This window comes from Lynx canadensis, chromosome A1, assembly GCF_007474595.2.
Source record: "Lynx canadensis isolate LIC74 chromosome A1, mLynCan4.pri.v2, whole genome shotgun sequence".
NCBI lineage: Eukaryota > Metazoa > Chordata > Mammalia > Carnivora > Felidae > Lynx > Lynx canadensis.
In genome coordinates, this window is record NC_044303.2 from 14508142 (window position 1) to 14532211 (window position 24070).

At 40.0% G+C, this 24070-nt stretch overlaps 1 protein-coding gene across 5 annotated transcripts in view; it reads right to left on the reverse strand.

Annotated features, from left to right (window-relative positions):
* The window catches only part of DCLK1 (doublecortin like kinase 1), a 348175-nt gene that overhangs the window by 72297 nt on the left and 251808 nt on the right, over positions 1-24070 (reverse strand). For 4 of the 5 annotated variants that reach the window (XM_032593819.1, XM_030309040.1, XM_032593840.1 and 1 more), the window contains exon 6: positions 9618-9712. In XM_032593819.1, the coding sequence (XP_032449710.1) occupies positions 9618-9712 (95 nt within the window). Of the gene's footprint in view, positions 1-5130; positions 5967-9617; positions 9713-24070 lie in introns of those variants that run through there. The other variant, XM_032593852.1, reaches the window with a different exon arrangement.

Below are 24070 nucleotides of genomic sequence, written 5' to 3' on the forward strand. Positions count from 1 at the left end.
AAAAATAAATGTATTTAGCTGCAATTTTGTTTGATCAGGCAGCTCTCTTGCCTCAAGAGTCAGGCCAAGATGTATCAATTTAAAATCTGAACCATTTGTCTTGAAGAGACTGTTGTTTTGGGGGAGGGGGACACAATGTCTCCTCTGAGGAGTTATTCTTCATGAAATCATAGTTTGGAAAGGGGACCAGAAAGTCATCTGGTTTATCACCTCTCAATAAAATAATTCCCCCCATGATTTACTCCCCAAATGAGATTCCTAGTCTGTGATGAAGGGAGCTCACTACTCTTCCAGGCACCTACTATACTTTATTTTAAACTCTGCTATATTAAGAAAGCATAAATACAATTTGGAATTTATAAATTTGTAAACATTTCTTCCAGTTGTACCATTATTGCTTTGGGCACTGGTTACATTCAGGTTATCATGGAACAAATAAAGAGAACCAACTAAAGTAAACTACAATTTTAAGGCTAAAAAGAACCTACTAAAAATGTTAGATTTAAAACTAGAATTTTGGACTTCCATAATAATTTTACTGTAAAATATTTTTCTAACTAAGCCAGTAGAGTTTTCTATTCTCCCTTACCCCACATTATGCATTAAATAAAGTATGGATTTTTATTCTAGACTGATGCTGGGTAAGCAAGCATTTTATTATCATCACTATTTTATCATATATTTACTTATTTTATATATTTATTTATTCAGTGATTTAAAAAAACTTGTTTACACACCCATGTACATATATCTACATGATCATTTCCCCCACCCTACAATTCAATGACCTTGCAAAAAATGCATTCAAACCCAGGAGACAGTTAGTATGTCTAAGAAAATGCAAGCCAATTCTTTTTTCAATCAGTCGGCCATTGGTCTGACAAATTCACCCTTAAGACAACCCTGAGAGAAAAGTATATTAATGATTTTAATATAACCATCTGAACCCGAATTCTTCATCACATAGTCTTCTCATTTTGTTGTTTGTTATTGCCAATATTTTATACTTTAGATGTCATGGGATGCCATTCTGCAGTATCTCAAGTATCACTTTGCTGGTGCTAATTACATCACAAGAATGCCATACACACAATTACAAAGGTAAAGATTACCCCTCAAAGTCATTTCCATTTCAGTGTCTACTTATAAGTTTTCTGAAAGAAACTCACTGAACAACGTAGGTGGTTTTTCCTGTTTATTACATAGTTATTCTAAGGTGGTAAGTGTCACAAAGTTAACTTTGAGGGGAATAACATGGTCCAGTGCGGAATACAAGCTATAACACTTTACAATGAAACCACAACACAAGGTGATGGAACTTTGAAAACTGGGTAGTTCAATGAAACATCTCATCATTTAGCACTATAAAACTCTACGATGGCCTCAGCTGATGGATTTTTAAAACATTTTGACACCAAATGCTCTTTTTAAGAGAATATACATCCAAGCCACTCAAACTGTATACAGAAACTAGGTCACCCTCTTTGTAAAAATTTCATCCAAATGTACAACATTCATAGTGTATTTTGAAGTAAAAAGTCCTTAGGACAAATAAGTCAATTCCTTGTTTGTTGATGAATATAACATAAAAAATACACACCACAGGAAAATTAGCTTTCATACTTCTTTGCCTGTGACCTTTCAGATGCCTACTATCCTGGCTTCAAAACCTTTTTGTGGCCATATATAATACAAACACCCATGTATTACATGCACCATTTATCCATCATCCTTACTAAAATGAACCACATTTTAAAGACACTATATATCATGCACTCTTGAAAATTACAGCTAGGGCCTCAGATTTCCTATCTTTTCCACATGCGTTACAGGCACAAAATTACAAATATTTTTCAGCTGACAGTATAACAAACTGCATCAGGCAATCGGTATATTGAATTCAATATATTTCTAATTTTTACACTACACTCTTGTGGGCTATCTCAAACAAATACAGTTCTCACTCACATGCACAATTAGAGATGCTAGCAAAACTAATGCAAATATGTATAAATGGGAAATGTATGCATATATAGTAAATCCATTTGATTAACATTTTCAAGTGTGTATATATTTATACAGATATATACACACACATAGCAAGTATAGGAAGGTTACTACTGAAAATACGTCAACAGTTCAGAATAGTGTTTTGAAAGAACATACAAAATTGCCTTACAGGTTATCTGGCTTTGTTACCAACCTACTTCAACTCAAACACAGTTTGGATTATTTTATATTTATGTTTCAATATTAACACTCAACTACTCACAACTCTATAAATCAATGTTTCATTCTTAGTGAATATTGATTGACAATCAATACATGTCATCAATGCATACACTAGAGAAAACATCAGTGACAGTATTTACTCATTTTAATAACTGAATATCAAGACATAACGAAACAAACACTGATGTGTGCTTATATTTAAAAATTAACACAACTTTGGATTTGTTTCAATGCCACATTTTTTGTGTATCTGGATTCCAATTTTTTGTTTGTTTGTTAAATAAATCATTACATCTATTAGGAACCATTTTGCCTTACTAGTTCAGCATACTGCTTTTGAACTTAAAAATGCCCCAACTACTATGTCACGTTTAACAATTTGTGGCATTTAGGTTTTACAAGATCCATATACAGTTCCACAAGAGCCAGTAACGTATAAGGCTGTGTCACAAACACCATGTTTCACTATTTATGGTCTATAAACATACACAAACATGTATATAAGCACACCCATATACACACAGAGCCCTGAAAATTTACATAGACACCCACACACCTGTATAGATATATGGCCACACAGGAAAAATTTAGTAGTCCAATAGCTCAAATGCATGGGATTATTTTTCAAGAATATTATTTTCTATTTTCATCAAGAAATTTAGCATTTAGACTTCATTGCTTTTAAATGGGGAAAGGAAAAAAAAAAAAGCCCAATAAAGTATAGATTTGCAGTGGATGCAACCTAATAGCCCTGCTGGCTAATGTAGGGAATACATATAGTACATAAATGTTGGTTCCAATGATTTTAGGATATACCCGGGATGTGTACAGATGAGTGGACCAGACACCATCTTAAAAGCCTATGGATGGTATAGAAACATTGTGGATTTTTTCCCCCACTTGACTGATGAAAGCAAGACCAAGAAGAAATAAACCACCACATGGTTTTCAGAACCAGTCTTTTGAGTTCACACTGAACTTCACACTTGATCTATTATTGTTTTGCATTTCTAAAATGCTGAAAGCAGAGGAAATACTTATCCTATCTTTTTCTACGATGTCTAAGAAAAACAAGTGCGTGCAAATGAAGAAGTGTCAAAATTTTAACTAGAGCACAATGTCTTCATGGCACACTTAAGGTTGACCATAAGAACAAAAATGCATGGCTTTTGCTCGAGCTCTCTCCTGCTCAGAATAATTTTAAAGTTCAGTGCCTAATTTTTTAAAAAGAATTCTGTGCGTAAGTAAATCCTAAGTGCCTATAAATCATCAGTTTGAGTCCACTGGTGAACTGAAAACTTCTGGTTTGTCGCTAAGAATTTTTTTTAAATTTCTCCTTTAGTATAATGGAATTACGCTCTGCATAGAAAGAGATCTCAAAGTCTATAAACGGTGTGTTGTTTCAATCTCTGAGGGACTTTAGTTTCAAAAAGTAAATGATATATATTGCCTCTGAACAGTCCTTTAATAAAAGTCATATGTTCAAAAGATTAAATGCTGTGGAACTGCATTTCCTTTGGAACTGACTGAATGGAAAGCTGGCCATGATATCTATCGGCAATTAGTACAAGTACAGTTTCTTTTAGCCATGTCTAAACAAAGCCATGGGCTTCATATCAATTGGCAATATCTGCCACTTATCCAGAACAAATAGCATTTATTGGACCTTGCTAAGCAGCATTTGTCCCTAAGATTGACAGTGCAGGGAAGCTGAAATTTTTGGAATTTATTTTTGTTCTGGACCATCTGACCCCGCCAGATTTAAGTTAACTGTTCCACTGCTTTCTTTGCGTTTTTGACAGTTCAGTCAAATACATACTAATCTTTTATGGACTCAACTGTATTAAGTAATGCATTTTACAAAGACATAACTAGAACAGACACCAGCATAGGCAACTTCACAGATGTTTACTGTTTCAGCTAAAACAAAGCAGCCTTTTGATCTCAGCAGGAGTCTCTGTTCATTTCTATTGGAAACAGTTTTAAAACCTGAAGTCTGGAACAGGTATTATTATGAACTGTTCTTTCAAGATGGAATGATTCAGTTTGCGGTTCGAATAACCTGCCAGAGAAGTGTCTTTCTCTCCAACAGACAGGATAATGAGGCACTAATTATTATAAGGCTACGTTTTCAGATGCTGTTAGATTGCCTGGACTCTTTTTTTTCACCTTCTTTTGGTTGAAATATTTTATTCACTTGGAAAGTGAGATGGTAACATATGTAACTATAAACCAGATGGTAAAATTTGATAGTTGAGCAATTTATCAAGGAGATAAATTGATAACATTTAAAACAGTATATGACAACTGAATTTCTCTCCATCTTGAATCAAACACTTTGTTTTTAAATTCAGTTTTCAAGTAAAATTTGAAAAAAAATGCAAGGAAAGGCCTCCAAATGGCATCATACATTTTTAATTTATCACCTACTGAGATATGTCAAGCCTGTACAATATCAAAACCATGCTTCACAAGTCTTAAATTGTTAGTGTTTGAACTAGTAAAACTAAATGATCACTAGGGTATGGCTTACATACAATAGACCATACACATTAAATTAATTTTTAACATTCAGATTTGAAAATAATTATTTTATGTTTAAGCAAAGCTGACTACGATTTTTAAAACAGAGGACCAGAAGAGCAGAATTAGTAGGTTAATGTTAAACAGTGGGTTATAATCACAGACTTACTTGGTTTAATACAAAAGGAGTTTTGCATACGAAAATTTCCAAAACATCAGTGAGAGCCAGGATTTATCTGAATGGAGTTTTGGACTTTGGGGGGGCCTGGTTTAAACAGCACCATTTAAGAGAATTTTGCTTTTCAAATGGATTCTTCTTAGAAAAAAATCCAGACCCAATTTTTTTGGGTCTGTGTGTTAAAAAAAAAAAAAAAAAAAAAAAAAAGCTTTCTAGCTTCAGCCTTTTCAACATTTGAAAAATTACATATACGGTTGTAGGGAGGAATTATGTCATTTATAGCAATGCCATCGAACAAGTTCTTCGTGTTGGTATATCGTTCAAGCCACATTTATGCTGTTTCTAATGAAAGGGAAGTTTAAAAAAATTTAGTTGACAACAAAAGCTAGGAAAGTTCCTAAAGCTTATCGTTGGAATCTTCATGAGGAGTGTCCTCGGCATGAGTGTTTTTCCTTAGACATATTAACCCACAAAATAAGTAGCTTTGTCTATTGTGCAGGGAGAAAAAAATCTACCTATTTTTATTACTTTGCAGTAGAAGCATCTTTAAAAAATCAGCAATCCAAATTTTAAAAAAGAAGAAAAAAAATGTCTGCTAGTGCCATTTTAATTTGCTTGACCAACAGTACAGGAAAATTGTATCTATATGTCTACTTATGGTTAAATGAAAACTGTATCTGCAGAAATTAATGACCCTATATCGCTATATCATTAGCTTGTTCTTATACTCAATATCGGGTCATATATGAAATTCATCTAAACCCAGGCCTTGCACAAAAACCTCAGGTATATAAATCTTCTTCAAGGATTAAGATCATGAATATAAAATGCCTGCATTTTTTACTTTCAGAGGAATTGAGTTCATAATTTCAAGGTATGCAAAACCCTTTTGTTTATTTTGCTGTTAGACTTTTCTTAGGAAATGCGAAACACCTTCACCCAATCACAAACCATATACAATGCTCCATTGTCTCTTTTACACTGAGTCTCCTACTGAATCCAAATCATCCGAAGAGAGGGGGCGATACAGGTCCTGTAAGATGAAGGGCGGTATAGATTTGTTTACTTGGCTTTCTTGGGTGCCATGTGGCTCTCTTAGGAAGGGAGCAACACTGAATGAGCATCCTTGGTTTCTAACATCATCAGACCTTTTAGACTCACCAAATTTGGATAAGAGGAAAGATAATAACTGAGAAGCCATTTAAACAGACAAAAATGGTGCTCATTTGCCTTATTGGCTTGATCTGCTTCTGAGCTATTGCCTTCTGTGTCCAGTGAATTTTATACATAGCCCCTGGGGTCTATCAATGCCAACTCCGCTAACTATGTGTCTAGGCCATTCTTCCTTGAACATTTCCTTCCCATTCTGGGTAGAAGAGGAACGTGCTTACCTCACAAAATAATTTGTTAGGAACCCCAGATGGCAATCAGCAAATTCTGGTCCCAAAGCAGCAACCCAAGTGTTGCATTTGCAAATTGCATAAACCCAATAAAAATTGCCTTTTCAAAATTTTATACTTGGAAGACAGAAAAAAATGCAAGCTTGACCTCCCATTGCCTTCCCAATGCTCTTGCGGTCTCCAACCACTCACCAATCAACTCCTTTCTTCCTCCCTCCACCCCTTTCTGCTAGGAGATCTCTCAGTTGGTACCCAGGCAACCAGCTCAGATCTGCAGACTGTCTAGAATCCTGGCTTCTTTTCTATTTTGTACCACCCACTCCTCACATCATCTGACTGATCAGATAATCTACACAAGTCAGCCATGTGGGAGTAGAATGGGGAGCTTCATTCAACCCACACAACACAACACATTTCTTCCTGATGTATTAAGAAACAAGACCAAGAAAAGTTCATGGATGGAAAAGATCCTCTTAGATCTGCTTCTGTGACCAGTTAACAGCTTTTAGACAGCAATTTGAATAACAGTGTTTTGGAAAAATAGGGAGGTTTTTTGGTACATCGCCACCAATGCTTTTATGAAGAAAATATCTGGCATGCAGACTCTTACTGTATATGACTATTGTAAAATACCAAAAGATGTAACAGAAAAATATAATTCTAAAGGAAGGGGAAATGTTGATTAAATCATCATAATTAACATAAATAAAATAGATTTTTCTTAATTGTCAAACGTCTCAATATTCCTTTAAAAATAAAAAAAATATGTTCCTGTTTTTATAAATTGAGGTAGGCAGTGTGAGTGTGTGTGTGTGTGTGTGTGTGTGTGTGTTAGGGGGCACAGCTAACTCATTTTCCTGGCCATGTTGCTAGGCAACACAGAAGGAAAAATAGAAGTAGCTACTGTTTTCCAATTTGCAATAAAAAGAGTTAATTTATTCTTTGAAGTATCTTCTTTTAGCACTTGCCATCTTTCACTTATTTCAGTATTTCCTGCATAGGAGTATAGCCAACCATTTGAGAAGAACATTAACCAAATTTGAAACAGGATCAGTTTTGAGGGATATTCTAGGCCCATTTTAACTGGGAGGGGTTATTTGATGCAGTTGCCTCCACACCAAGATGAAAGCTTCTCTCGCTAAAGCAGCTGGGAATGTCTCCATGCACTGACATGGTACATGGATGGAGGATGTTCATTTATGGCCTAAATTTAAAAGCCTGGAAAGTGAACCATCTCTGGATTATCCAGTGCTCTGCTTACAACATGTGCTTAATAAATGTTTTCAGATGACGATAAACCCTTTGTCTCCCTGAAACAAATGGGATTATTTTTCCCTCTCAAGTAGATGCCTGCATTGGTAGTTTAAATGACACAATGAAGAATCTATAAGAGAATCACCCCTTATGGTAATTTCCCAAAGTGCTGGCAATGTTAATTATAGAAGCCATTGGCCACACAGCCGCTCGACACTGGCTAGACATTTTCTGCCTCATTTGGACAAAGTCATAATGACACAGAGAATACAGAGGGCAGAGGACGCAAATTCTAGCCTCGTTCTTCCAACAAAGGGACAGTCGGGCAAAGCACTTTATATCCTCTCAACAGAGGTCTCCACAATAAGCAACCAGGGAGAGAAGCTCAAATCTGTGGCAGGGATTCTCAGTGACTATAATTTAATCTCAACAACTCAGCATGAGCTAAATCCTGAATCTGAGTTTAATTTGTTCAAAGGATGAGGAAGGATTACTATGCCATGTGTACTCTCCAAAGTCTACACTTCAAAAGAGAGAATGTTCTAGGAAAGAGCACTGTCTGAGCTATACATGGCTGCCCTTACAGAAGGGGGCCTTGCTGGGTAACATGCACTTAGAAAAGAATCGCGCGACCACCCCTTCCTCACTCAACGACAGACACTTAGGGGATTCAATGCATTTGGCCAATTCTTCTTTTAGTAGTTCACTAATGATTCCCGTACTTTAAAACGCCAAATTAGACTGTGGCCAAGAAGAAGCCCATAATGAAAACACTCAGATGGAATAGAGTTATGGGGTTTTCTATCTGGAAGGAACCTCCTTCTTGTTTTGTTTTGTTTTTCCAACTGAGACTCGGAGAGGATAACAGACTTATCGAAGACAGCACAGCCATTTAGTAGAGGAGCTGGTGCCAGAGCCCAGGCCTCATCAAGTAATCTAAAGGAGCTACACCTGATGCCAGAAGATCCATGGAGAAACACAGCACACCCTGACACGTGGTGGGCCAGGAGCCAAAGAGACCCGGGACTGATGGAGGCCCCGCCCCCGCTCCCACTTTCAGACAGCAGCAGGAGGATGCAACCTTGCAGGAGGCTTGAAGAGAAAAGCTTCCATGTTGGATGCAGTTTAAATTTATGGAACTCAGAGATTTCATTTAAAAGCACATAATAAACGACACCAAACTAAGAACCCAGACTTTGAGTTCAAGAAGCCATCATAAAACCTCCTAAGAGCACGTATTCCTCTCCACCTCACTGTGACATCAGGATAGTAAAAGGCCTTCCCTTCCCCCCACTGCACCTTCCTCTCCTCCCCTTCCTACCCCCTTTATTCCTGCCCTGGTATTACTGGAAAAGACAGACAGGGCAGGTTGTGAGGGGTAAGAATAGTAGTTCCTCCCCCTTCCTGAACATGAAGAAGCTAACACTCTTTCCAGTAACTTTTTGACTTTGGTCTCCAAGCTCAGTCAATTTCTCCAGTATTACACAAGCCAAAAAAAAAAAACAAAGGCAAATAGTGATGAAAAAGAGAAGGTACTCGATGTGGGTTTCATTCATAAATACACGTGTCATACGCATCTATCCCCCATGCCATGGACCCTAACCTGCTCTGGACCACCATTCTGTGCCATGAAGCAACCCCCCACCATAGTCCCCCTCTCCAAAATGGCACTTTTCCTTTTCCTTCTTAAAGAAGGTTGATGGTCAGAGATGATGTCTAATGAAACTCATTACAACTAAGGAAGCTTACAAACCAGTGCCAATAAAGTCTGTGCCCGTTCAGGACAAAAAGAGAACCAGCAACTGTTTACTGTTGTCAGAGTTAAGATTCGGACAAATTCAGACAACATAAAAGCCCTGAGTTCTAGCTGAGAGAAACCATAGCCCCTGCAAGGGACCTGCCACTGGTCACCTCCTGCCCTCACCTGGTTATTACTTAGAGACAAGCAGTGCTCTAAGGAGCTGGCACCTGTGCCATTGTATGCAGAAGCGCAGGCAGGTCTTAAACAAGGAGCTTGCTTAGTTCCTTACCCTCTGCTTCCGCAGGCTTCCCGGGCTGGTGGGCGATGGGCTTGGCGACTTGCCCGAGCGTGGAGTAGACAGCTGACTACCAGGGGTTCCATTAACTAGAATCGAAGTTTCACAGGGAGAAAAAAACCGCTCATTAAAATGTTTTCATGACAAATCATCTTCTCGGAGAAGCAAGCAATTATAAAGGGACATGTGCTAAAATTCCAGATACCTTTTTATCTGCAGTCCTGTAAGTGACCCTCTTCAGAAATTCACTAGTTTGCTAATCCTGTGTTAAATACAGGCTCAGACTACATAAAAGTCCTTACAAATGTACTTTTGACAACTTTCCTGAAGAACTTATTAAACGGTGCCTTTAACTGTGCTGATAGATTTTAGACATGTGGTTAAGGTCCTGAGACGCTTTCAGCGGGATTCATCCTTAATGCTATAGGTTAGCTTCCGAGCACCACCCAGTAGGGGTAAAAATTAGCATAACTCACAAGTGATATTCCCGGTGCCTTGTTAAAAGAGATCGCTATCTTTTCACAGTTAAGAACTAGCTTCTCGAAGTTCCTGCATCCACTTGTGCCCTGCACATCCCTCTGGCCTAACTAACTCTGAAGGACCCGCCTTCACAGGACAAACTAATTGGCACAGACACTCAGGAGGAACTCCTCACAGTTTGTCTTTATTGCTGCTGAAAATAAAAGCTGCTTTATGATAGGTTTAAATCACTGGAATTCTACCCAACTCCGAAGACTTTTCTACCACATTATCACCAAATGCAATCAAAGTCACAGAACTCAAGTAAGCAATTCTCTTCTCTGAGTAACATCACCTCTAGGAACTGATTAAAACCCTTTAGAGACATGACTTTACAAAGATATAGAAGGTTGCCACTATCTTACCCATAAACATGACAACATTTTCACATGTTTTACACCCACAGTCAATGAAGTAGAATTTGCAATGAGATACACACACATTCTTGAGGGTGCACAAAAACATTTTCCATGAAGGAGAGCAAGAATGCTTTTAACTTACCTTCTATGAGTTCTAACATGGACACAGGCTTAGTGTTTAACCTGGCAAAATCAAGAGGCGAGCTCCCTTCTCAGCACTAAGCCGAGCACCCGCGGAACTGGGAAGCAGTTGGATTAGTTAAGGATGGCTAAAGGCTGCTCCCAGAGCAGACTGAATGAGATGCAGGATTCATCAGCAGATGCCTTTTCTGCGTAAGGCTGACGTCTTCCAAGCAGCAGTGGGAGGTGCGGGTTCTGTCTTAGGCTACATCAAAGGTGTCGATTAAGCCTCATGCCAAGGCAGAGCCACGGCAACCCCCCACCCCCCCACACCACTAACTCCCGGAAGCCTGAGCCCTTTCCGTACTTTGCTCTGAATCATAATGGAGTGCCTCCCGGGGGCAAGTGGCCCGGTGACTCATCCGAAAATCATAATGACAATAACTTCTAAAACCTGGTGAGTACCTGGTAATAAGTACACCCTCACAAAATTCAGTGGCTCGGTGCAATGTTTATTGGTTTTTCACTCTGTTTGCACAAAAACTTCACGCCCGTGAGAGTGGGAAGCTCCCTGTTTTGTCATCTTCTCTAAAGACCTTTAAAAAAAATGTCACATAACCCATGCTGCACTGATGTGTAGCTTTGCCTTTGAAATGTATTTGGTGACTCCTTCTAAACAACAATTTGGCGGCTGGTGGGGGGGGGGGGGGGAGGCGGAGTGCCCAAAGAAGCAAAAGCAAAGCTTTCACGGGCTTGCATGGGGAAGAAGGCTTTCATGGGCTTGCATTCAACAGCCCGGCTTTTGTTGAATGAACATGAGGTCAGGCCTCTCTACGCACCGGACTTCCAGCCACCGGCCTCTCTAGGGAGGGCTCTGAAATAGGCAAGAACTAAGGAAATGCGGGCAGAGGCAGAATCTACAATGAAGAAGGCAAGAGGTCCCTCAGGGGTTGACATGAAGACAGATTTTAGGATCATAATATTTTCTTTGTCCCCTTTTCCACTTTACATCTCTATGTCACACCTGAAGGCTACACAGGCTGGGGGGAAAAAGAGCAAAAAGGCGACACAGATTGGGGGAAAAGGACAAATGGGGAAGCAAACGGAGTATTAACATTTCATTTTACTTTTGATTCGCTAATTTTATCAAGCTGGTGGAAAATAAAGAAAAAGACAAAGTGGGCTCCCTGGAAGACTGCCTTAGCCTTTTTAAAAAGCAAAACAAAATTGCAATATGTTTGCATTTGTAAGTACCCGTTATGTGTGCATCTCAGTTTAATGAAGACTTATTTTCTATGGACCCGTTAATGCACTTAAACCTTTTACATATGTATGGATAAGCATATAGTATACATGAGCTCATTTAATGCTTACCATAACTCTATGAGGCAGGCAGTATTATTTTACAGAAGAGGAAACTGAGGCATAAAACGATAAACAACTTCACCAGCAAATATGTGGGCAGAGCCCCAAATCTAACCAAGACAATCCAGAATCTGCACTCTTCACCACCACATTCCCTAAGGCGTCAGCCTGCTAGCCTGCAGGGAAGCCAGATAACTACACTAGTAATCACAATAAAGTATTTTGAGGATGACTGTCTTGAGGGTTGCTACTGAAATCCTAAGTATGGCGTCAAAGTTGCCCTACACCCTACAGAGAGAATAACGGGTAATGAAACCGAACCCAAGTATTAGTGTCATTTTGCAGGTGAAACAGGGTAGGATACAATGAAGGAAAAGTGTTCCAAGGCAAGGGAACCACGTGTTTTGTGGCTGGGCATGGAGGAGGGAGCAGTGTAGTGCATTGAAAAGACCTAAATAGGTAGGGGTCATACAATGCAAGGCTTTACAGTTAATGTTAAGGAGTTTGATTTTTATCCAAAGGACAATGATAAGCTCTTCATGATGTTAAGCAGGAGCGAGTAGATCAGATTTATATTTTTAAAAGCTCTCCAGAGCTCTTGCTTGTCAAGAACGGATTAGGGGAGAACAATAATGGGCTCAGTTAGGGATATCCCTATGGAGAATGGGTAGGCAGGAGGGAGTGTGGCACATTTAAGTGTCCTATGGTCCGAGAAATGGTGTGGCTGGGTGAAGGGTGGTGCAGTGGGGGTAGAGGTAAATGGAAACATTCCGGAGAGATTTCAGAGGTTCAACACTAAAGGACGTAGTAACTGGTTGGAGAGGATTGCGACAAGAAGAGGGGGAGCAAGTTTGGAAGGACAGAGAATTTGGACATGTCAGATGAAACATCTTATGTGACATCAGTTCCACAGTGTAGGTTGGTATCATTTTTCCTATTTTATCTGAAGTGATGTGCCCAAAGATGACCAGCTGGAAGGTAGCAGCACTAAAACTGGATCTCATTTCTGTCTCTGCAAAGAACTGCACACTTTTCCTGTGAGTGGCCTGTCCTGACACCTCAGAACATGTCCAGAATTCGTGTCCCCCGTCTGCAGGGCTAAGGATTCTAGGTTCCTTTCTCTACCACTGGGGCGCCTCCTTCATTTAAAGCCACTGGACTCAAGGCTTCTACTTGTGTTGCCGTCTCTCTGGAAAAATAGGGCTCAAGTGCCAAACAAGCCATTTTCCAACCAGACATTTTTGGAACACAACCTGCTTGAAAGCTGGGAACGGCTTGTGTTCTTAGGGTCAGAATTCTATTCAGACTCTTCCTCTTGGCCACCGAAAAAGCATTAACAACTTCTTAAAGTGGTTCTTGACATCCAGACAGTATCACACAACCTACTGTTGACTCACTGATGGAATACATAATTTTATTCTCTAAGTAAGTCTGACACATGTGTTGAGTTCAGTTATTTTTTATCCTGTAATACCAGAAGTCTCTGAATGCCAATATAAAAGGCTTTGTATGGGGTGCCTGGGCGGCTCAGTCGGTTGGGCATTCGACTTCCGCTCAGGTCATGATCTCCAGTTGGTGGGTTGAAGCCCTGCGTTGGGCTCTGTGCTGACAGCTCAGAGCCTGGAGCCTGCTTCAGATTCTGTGTCTCCCTCTCTCTGCCCCTCCCCAACTCATGCTCTGTTTCTCTCTGTCTCAAAAATAAGTAAACATTAAAAAATTAAAAAAAAAGGCTTTGTCACCTATTTAATAGAACTTATTAAAATTCAAATAACAAATGGCATTGCTTCACAGAATAACGTATTACTTGATTAAAGGAGTCTGTATTCCAAATGGGAAAAAATCCAACTCAAAATGGTTGTTTTTGAGTGGCCAAGCAGGTCTAACAATTATTTCAACGTGAAAGTCACTACATCTGAATTACTGAAGGACGCATCAGATCCACTGCCTTGGGGTACATTCTATTGGGGTACATCTCCCTTAAATCCTGTATCCCTTGCTCTACTTGTTACTTCCTGAATGAGAAGTGCTAAACTTTAAGCTGGATTATTTTCAGATCCCATGATGATCAATCACATAACTGGCCACCAAAGAGCTGTGTATGAAGTCTGTGGAGTTGGCTTTAAAAATCCCTAGTTTGTGTCCCTGCTTTTTGTCCAACTGGGCCATCACCTAAGCCCATCGGGAACAAAACAGCATGGACTGGTCACAGGACATTACTCGTCATGAAGGATCCGGTTTCACCTTTTCTTTTATCATTTCTGACAGATGACCCTCCTCTAGAGCCATAATTCAGGGCTCTATAATCAATCAGTCAGCACCCACACGGCATATACCATACACTGACTATGGGCCTGCCTCTGTCTGTCGGTCTCTGTGTCCCAAAACTTGTACTTGAATATGAACATTACAAAAAAACTCTAGAATCTGGGAATACTTGGCTTACCGTTACTAGTTCATTGCTCCTATCAGGTGACTAGGTGCATGTGTATATTAATTTAGCAACGCCTTGGTAAACTTAAAGGGTTTATTCTCTTTAGAGTTTCATTCTTTTTAAAAAAAATTTTTTTTAATTTTGTATTTATTTTTGAGAGAGAGAGACAGTGAGACAGAGTGTGACTGGGGGAGGAACAGAGAGAGAGGGATGCACAGAATTCGAAGCAAGATCCAGACTCTGAGCTGTCAGCACAGAATCCAACACGGAGCTTGAACTCATGAACCGCAAGATCATGACCTGAGCCGAAGTCGGAAACTTAACCAACTGAGCCACCCAGGCACCCCTGGAGTTTCATTCTTAACAGTCTCAGACTACATGTGGAAGCTAAATGTTTAAATGTCTCAAACTGGTCCTGAAATCAGAGCACTCTCCAAGCAAAACTATCTAATTACAAGGTAACTTTTTAGACATGAAAATCTACCTTGTCCTTTCCCAATCTCCTTCCTGCACGTAAGGTGGTTCATTTATTTATGATGCGACACTTGCAGTGATGAGAGGAGAGAACATGTCTGCATACATATGGGGTCCGGTTATGTATTCAGGGGGTAGTGATTCGGGCATGTTGTTGGCAAGATCTGACTGCTTGCTTTAGACTTTAACTCATTCCCTGATCATGGAGGAGGTTGTAGATACTCTAAAATCTCTTTTCCCAGCCCTTGTCCATTGCTTGCCACATTACGGATTAGAAGAAGAAGAAAAAAGAAACAAAAAGCAGATGGAGTCCAATGAGGTCAAGAGAAAACAGACAACTATCGAATGGGGTAGGGGTGGGGGAACTCTCAGGGAAACATGCATTTTCCTAATTCTGTCTTCATAGATGCTCAACTCATAAGTGAGGTGGAACTCTGAATTTCTCCATTTGTCTACATTTTCTTCTTAAATGGAATCAATGGGTCCAATTCAAAGGGACTGTCTATTGAGAATAATGGGAACTGGCCCATGAAGGCATATTTTTGTTGTAGGTACACAGAAACTGTGGGGATGCAGGAAGGGACCTGGCTCTATGAATTAATTTTTTTAATATTTATGAAAAGTCCCTTGAACACCAGGAAACCTAGGCAACTTGAACAGATCCCAGTATTTCTCAATTCACTCATCTGGTCAATTTACCTAGTAGTTACCATGAACTTGGGAGCATACAGACTGTGTAAAGAACTCCTGCTCTCAGAAACCTCACAACCTAGGAGGGTGATATGATATGTCACCTAAAGACCAGGAACCAAATCAAATGTCACAGGATTGTAGGGTGAAGAAGACCCTAAATAGTGAGGTAATCAGGGGACGTTTCACAGAGGTCATCTGGGCCAACTGGGTGTGCACCCTCTTTTCAGCTGAAGCAGCAAAAGAAGGCTTCTAGGACTGAAGAAAGCTACCAAGTGGAAAAGCCCAAGGGTTATCTGGTAGAAATTTAAATTAGTTCATAAGATAAAGCACAAGTCCAGAGGAAAAGTGGGAGACTGAGCTGGAAAGGAAGACTGGGACCAAATCACGATAGTTTTTCATATGAGAATAAGGAGTTCAGATGTTTTGGGGCAGACAGTAAATAATGGCAACAAGTCTGACATGTGTGTGCAGGGCAGATGTAAGGGGCAGAGGACAAAGGCAGGGAAGAGGTCACCTGGCAAGCAAGTGTTTGTAGCCTGGAGTTCTGGAACAGCACTGCGAAGGGGGAGCCAGGAAGACTGGGGACAAACTGAATGCAGAAGGGAAGGGGGTAAAGGAGTCAAAGATGATTTCGGGGTAATTCAACAATAACAAAACAGGACTCCTGGAGACCTCTGATTTATAATTATGAAAATGTGTTAACTGGGGTCCCAGGACAGGCCATGGTTATTGTGAGGGAATCGGGCATGCAGAGCACCTTAGATCAGGGTGGATGAGTGTCCTGGGATTGAAGGGCTCTGCTGCCCCTTTGGTCCCCATGTGGGTGCTTTGCCCCCATTCTACCAGGAACGGCAGGACAGCCTCCCCTTCAAGTTGAGCCTGGGAGTCAGCCCTGGGGCAGTTCCACAGTGACGCCCCCTCCCCCCACCCAGGGACAACATGCCCAGAGGATACTCCACTGCCATCTGGGCTCACCTGCTGAAATGGAGCTTTCCCAGCTTACCAGTGGGACTCACTGCTGAGTTCTATGACCTCCTCTCAGTTCCCATGTTACTGAACTTATCAGATATTTCTGGCTCTCCCTTCATCTTGAAACTTTCTGCCCTGTGACTTCCGTCACCATCTGTCATGGTTCTCCTGCCTCTTCTGATGTGCTCTGATAACCGCAGATGGTCACCATGCTTCCGTGTCCGTCCTTACTCTACAAACTTCTCACTGGGCTAGAGGGAGAGGCATCCTACACTTCTATTATTTAAATCACTACTATATGCCGGGGTCTCCCAAATATACACTGTTGGCTCAAATCTGACTTAAACACAGTTACTTATTCCTAATTGCCTACTGATGTTTCCAAAGCAACTCACACTCCACATGTCTGAAATGTACTCACTCCCTACCACTCCTCTCCTCACCCCTCAAACCTGCTCCTCATTTCTGACTCCTCTCTCCTCTTCTGGCCTCATATCCAGTTAAATTCCTGGCTCATGCCCTTTTCAAAGTCTATCCCATTCCCAACGTTGCTGTTTAAATTTTGGCCTGAAAATTTCTTTCCTGGATGACTACGGTGGCCTCATGGAGCCTTCCTTGGTCCTTGGCCCATCATGGGTAGCCTCTCTCTCTACCACTGCACCACTGTTTCTAAAATTCAAAGAAAAATCAAATCATGATCTTCCCTTAAATTCTCTTTCACCGTCTAATACCCACAACAAAAATATGCCCTCTCAGGCATGTGCAATGAATGACTACAACCAACGTGACTACCACCTTCTTCTCCAACCCTTTCCTCAAATCTATCATTGGTCATGTAACAACTGTTCCTTAAATATGCTATACAAATTCATGCTTTTGTGCCTTACCTCCAGGATAAGAAGGCCCACCTGGCCCTTCTTATCCTGGAAGGATCCTCAAGTCCCAATTTGTAATTCCGAACTTTCATGGAAGTTTTCCCTGACCGCTTTAATGAGATTTAACCCTTTCTTTCTCTGGGCTGTCATGGCACTTCCTACACAATTACAGTAAGTGGTGTGTGTGTGTGTGTGTGTGTGTGTGTGTGTGTGTGTGTGTGTATCTCAATTTGAAAGCAAGAATATAAGCAACCTGAAGACAAGAACTGTGGTTTAATTATCTTCATATCCTTGGGACTTAATACACGCCTGGAACACAGCAGATGTTCAGGAAATGTTTATTTAATTAATATGGGGCATTTACACTGAGGAGTTCATAAAGGCAGCTGATGTAGGGTGCTACCTGCCCCCCATACACAGTGGGTCAACATAATGTTTCAAAGTTTTGCAAAGCACCTTTGGAGATATTCACCTGCTGAGGGCGAGCACTGGGGGGAATTGGTGGGTGCAGGGAAAGAGGACTGAGATTTATATGCAACAAAAAATTCTAAAAACACAAGAGATGAATCATCAGCCCCCTTGATCTTCTTGGTGTATTTGTTTTCAAGAATTCCCTTGGAACTCCAAAGCAGCAAAGATCTTCCATAGAATGTATAAGGTGAAATCTACATTATAGAACCAGACTGAGCTAAGAAAAAAATAATAGCTATAAATCTGCCTTTGAAGGTGTTTGATATAAATAAAAAAAGTTGACATATTGGACTAGAAAGCTGATTAAAATTCTCTTTGCTTCCCCAGCTTTGATTCCTGTCTTATCTGCATATGTTGCATAAAATATTTTTACATAAGTGTAAAAAAAGAAAATTTGAATAGCATAAATAAGAAAACTGCAGGATTTCCAGAGTCGTATACAACTAAGTTGTAAGCCTGTGGAGGACAGAATGGTGCTTCAGTCATGGTAGAAGGTCATTACTAAGCCACCCAGCTTTTCCCTCTGTCAAATGTTCCCCCTCGCATCTCCTGCACACAGCATTGCTGGTCAATGGTGGATTCTCAGTGCATATTGAGTGAATGAATAGTTGTCGCCAAGAGGATTTCTACCTTCGACTATAAACTTCTGAAGGACAAGAAAGTCCATCAGCTTATGCTTGAATTGATGGGTGTAAGGCACCCACTGAGGGCTCAATTATGTTTGCCATGGCTTCTATAGAGAGAGAATCTAAGTAGGTGTTATTCTATGAGAAAAAGTTGACCATCCGTTTAAATAGGAATAAAAACTCTAAAGCAAGTAAACAAACAAACAAACAAAAAAACACAAAGTTCTTCTAAGTGATCCAGGAAGAGGTCAAAATTTTGAAATCTGAAGTTTTAAGGAGAACTGCAGCAATGAAAATTCAAGATAGGTGAGTGTGATTTTCTTACACTTTTAATATTAAGAAAACAATATAAAGCAAAACTAAACTTTATCCATTTTTACTGAGATAAATTTAGTGCATATTATACTCTTATTCTGGAGATATTTTGTTATAACTTCCTTGTATAGATAAAGGAATTTGTTTAAAAGAATTTCACTTTTAAATTACACATTTTATGAAAGTCTGTGTTCCAAAGATAAACACACATGAATAAAGATTCAACCCATATTAAACACTCTTTACGATACTCTTAGATATTCTCGTTTCTTTAAAAAGCAACTAAAAACCACTTTTCCCATTTCTTAGTGATAACTGCATTCAGCGTCTCGGCACACTATTGTCTGGGGGCTCATTATTCTTCTTGTGTGTTATTAAGGCTCCTGGTTTCTCTCTCTCTTTCTCTCTCTCTTTGGTTCAAATTGCCTTTTTGGACTCTTTATGTTAAGTAGATTAATATTAATTCATCAGGTATGTGAATTATGTTATCTACGAATTATTTAGGGGGCTTGACCTGTATGCTTCTTGAGAATTGAGGCTATTTCTTTCATCTCTGCATCATTAGTGCCTAGGAAATGCCTGACACCAACAGATCTGCACTTGATATTTCTGAATGTGTAAATGAACACCTTACATTAATAAATCACCTCTAGGCTTCTTTTAGTTCCAAGAAGAAGAATGAGTAAGGGATGAAGAGAAGATTTAGAGTGGATACTCATTCTTGTTCTAACACTGACTTTCAAAGGAAAGTCTCTATCTACAACTGACCATACATCAGTTGGTCAGCTGGAGTGAATCATTTTAACTTCTCGAATGCTGGTATCTGGGACTAATACTTAGGCTTCTATTACAAGGTGTTATGATGTTGTAAACTGCAATGTTAAACCAGGTACTATATTAGTTATTTCCTGGAAATCAAATCTTTAATAAACAGAGGTGAAGAAACAGGTATTGAGGATGGCCAGCCTGCATTGTCTACAGCACAGGAAGCCCCAGGTGCCAGCCCTGAGCTGCCACTGTTAACTCTGTCACTCTGAGTCAAGCAGTTTCCCCAGCCCTGACTGCTTCCTCATCTCTAAAAACAGACTGGGGGCACCTGGGTGGCTCAGTCGGTTGAGAATCCATCCAAGTTTGGCTCAGGTCATGATCTCGTGACTCACTCATGGGCTCAAGCCCCGCGTCAGGCTCTGTGCTGACAGCTCGGGGCCTGGAGCCTGCTTCGGATTCTGTGTCTCCCTCTCTCTCTGCCCCTTCCCCACTTGTTCTCTCTCTCTCTCTCAAAAATAAATAAACATTAAAAAAATTAAAAAAAAAACAGACTATATTGTTACATAACAAATAATAATATCATGTCTTGATTGTAGTTGGAAGTCAGTTAAGAGAACTGAAAAACATCAGAGAGATAAAAATCCTGTGCAAACTCTGATGTCATTTAAATATAAATTAACAATTTTCTCACGAACAGCAGCATGACATGAAAACTGAGCAAACCTTAACTTTATACTACGTTGTAATCTCTGTATAACATAGGAAGATGAATATTGAAAGCAGAAATTGAACTGAAGTAGAAGTGATTTCAAATTTTACATTAATACTTTAGGGGGAAAAACATTCCCCCTAACGTTCTTTCATGTGAGAAAGTCAGGCCTATGATGGTAACTTGGTTTGGGGCAATAGCAGGGCTTTCAAGGCATATAATTAAAATTATGCACATTCTAGTCTCTGTGATTTATAAAAAACAGTGAACAGGCTATTTTAAGAAAATGGTGATGCAGGAGTCTCAGTCAGTTAAGCATCAGACTTTGGCTCCAGTCATGATCTCACAGTTTGTGGGTCCGAGCCCCGCATCGGGTTCTGTGCTGACAGCTCAGGGCTGGGAGACTGCTTCAGATTCTGTGTCTCCCTCTCTTTATGCCCCTCCCCCACTTGTGCTCTGTCTCTCTGTCTCAAAAACAAATAAACATTTAAAAAATTAGGAAAAAAATTTTTTAAGAAAGGAACTGGTGATGCAGTTAATATAGAGATAATTCACTGATCCTTTCCACTGGTTTTAAGAGCCATACTTGGGTGGAGATGGGAGTCTTAGGCTAGCACAGGGGAGGGGATTTGAGGCAAGCACTCCCCTGACACCCAGAAGCTGTGTTTGCCCAGAAAAGAAATGGAAATACCACTGGCCTTTCTAAACTCTGGGCTTAGATCCCAGGGAAAGAGAGTGGTCTTGGGAATGTTCACATAATCGACAATTTTGTGACTGGGTACTGCTGCTCTGTAAACCCTCTCTAAAGTAGTATCATCCAGAGAAAGGTGAAAGGATTTGGTAGCAAATCAGAATCAAGAGACAGGCATTGCATCTTATTGGCTGTTATATAACCAAGGAATAGTTGTATGGCATACTTTCTAAAACAAAATGAAGTTGAAAATTTTATATGCATAAAGGTCTCACGTTAAACGAAATGCAATCAATGCCACTTGATTAATTTTGACCTAGAAGTTAACGATGCCTTCAATGAAATGTAATTTTGGAATGGATTTGGATTTCACTTTCTTTTATGGAAATGATACTACCCGGCATGGCTCACCTATCACAAATTCTAAGTTGGTGCCGCTTAAATCAACCAGATTTTCCCTAGAAATGAAAGGACTCAAGGAAACAATAGAAAACTGAAATGCTTGTTTAAAGCAATCTATTGATTTTGAGGCATTGCATCCTATCCATTTTAAACTTCTAAAAAGAACAGTTACAAATTCTGGCAGGGATGAATACAAATAGATTCATTGCATTTGCCTGTCTGCTTTTCAGCGTTTCTGAAATTACTTTTGGTAAATGATACATTCCATCTATATTTATAAGATTATAATTAAATATATTACAATATTTGTACAATGTTAGAGATGCTGTGCAGTGATTATGTTACCAGTTAATTCTAAAGTGAAATAATTTCTTGCATTCATAATTATCTTTTTAAAATTAGATTCATGATTTTTTTAACTCAAATTTTAGATGTATTTTTGGAGTAAAACAGGCTTTTCACTATTTACAAGGTTATTTCTGAGCTGCAAAAATTCTCTCTTCATGTTTTTCTCCTGTATTCCCCCATTCAGTCTTGGATGCCACAATCAGACAGAAAGCGTGAGGACACTTTTTTCTGCATCTGTAGTAGAAGAAACCTTAGCAGCAGACAATAACTGTTTCAGAGCTCATGATCTCGTTCTTTGACATGTGCACAATAATCTGACTTACCCCCCTTCCTTGACTTATGAAAACAAAATAAAAAATGAAAAAAAAAATTCTGCCCAAACCCAGGAGCATCTAGCTGCCCAGAAGTCCTAAAAATAAAACGTATTAAATGAATAAACAAAAAAATAAAAAGCAGAGACAGACCCACAAATACAGACAACAGAGGTTGTCAGAGAGGAGGGGGTGGGGGACTGGGCAAAATGGATGAAGGGGAGTGGGAGATACAGGTTTCCAGTTATGGAATGAATAAGCCATGGGGATAAAAGGTGCAGCAAAGGGAATGTGGTCAGTGGCATTATAATAGGTTGTATGGCGACAGATGGCAGCTACACTTGTGAACACAGCATAATGTATGGGATTGTCAAACCACGATACTGCACACCTGAAACGAATGCAACACTGTGTGTCAACTATACTCCAGTTAAAAAATAAAACTAGGGGTACCTGGGTGGCTCGGTCAGTTAGGCGTCCGATTCCTGGTTTCGGCTCGCATCATGATCTCACGGTTCATGAGTTCGAGCCCCACCAATGGGCTCTGTGCTGACAGTGCGGGGTCTGCTTGGGATTCTCTCTGTCCCTCTCTCTCCGCCCCTCCCCTACTTGTGTTATCTCTCTCTCTCTCAAAATAAATAAGCAAATAAAATATTTTTAAAAACTAAATCAACATTGGGGCACCTGGGTGGCTCAGTCGGTTAAGCGTCCGACTTCAGCTCAGGTCATGATCTCGCGGTCCGTGAATTCGAGCCCCGCGTCGGGCTCTGTGCTGACAGCTCAGAGCCTGGAGCCTGCTTCAGATTCTGTGTCTCCCTCTCTCTGACCCTCCCCCATTCATGCTCTGTCTCTCTCTGTCTCAAAAATAAATAAACGTAAAAAAAAAATTAAAAAAAAAAAAAAAAACTAAATCAACATTTAAAAAGCTGTTAGATTGGGCTCCTGGGTGGCTCAGTCAGTTAAGCGTCTGATTTCGACTCAGGTCATGATCTCACGGTGCGTGGGTTTGAGCCCCACGTTGGGTTCTGCGCTGACAGCTCAGAGCCTAGAGCCTGCTTCAGATTCTGTGTCTCCCTCTCTCTCTGCCCCTCCCCTGCTCATGTTCTGTCTCTCTCTCTCTCAAAAATAAACATTAAAATGAAAAAAAAAAGCTGTTAAAAACAATAAAAATAATGCATATTTATTCTGTTGAAATAGCTATACTGTAAAAGACGTAAGAATTTGCCCAATCACCCATTATTAAATGTTTCCCCACTACACCTGACATTTTAAAATTCATGGTGTATACTAAGAAAGAAGAGAGAAAATATTAAAATTTGTCAATGTCAGAGTTGTTTGAGATCGGGGACTAATTTTGTTTGTTAATATTGTCATTTTTAATAGCATTGATAATGTTTCAATTAATGTGGGGCTTCTTTCTCCATTACAACTTTATGTGATTATACTAAATAGCCAAGATTTTAGGGGCAACAGTTGGGCTAGGCCCATGACCTTCTTCTTTCTTACTGTTCTACCGGGGCTCATTCGACAGCCTGGGTTTGCCTAGAGAAAATGAGCAATGTCCTTTGGTCGAGACTGAACATCCTCCAAAGAGCTCAGTTTTAACCTGCTAGCTGGTTAATGAAGAAGCTAAGGTCTCCCGGGGGAGTTTTACATGCAGCAATTCTACCACTCCTCTGTCATTTCGTAGGAGCCCACATCTCTGTGTATAGATATTGTCTCTATCGAAGGGAAAGATTTCCCTCAATATCAGTTTCCAGGGAAGGGATGACCTTCAGACAGAAATTCTCTCTTGTCCCAGGGAACTGGCTCTCTGAAGGTGGGTCATTGTAACCTTGGTCTACACCTCATAGTATTTGGAGCTCTGCTCTTGGGTTGCCAGGGTTAAAGATGGACATTGCCACTTGGAAGCAAGCAGAGACATAGAAAGAAGTCATCTGTGTCATGCCAATAAATGAAGACGAGCAAGCCCTATCTTTCACCCCAGATTAGCAGTCAAAT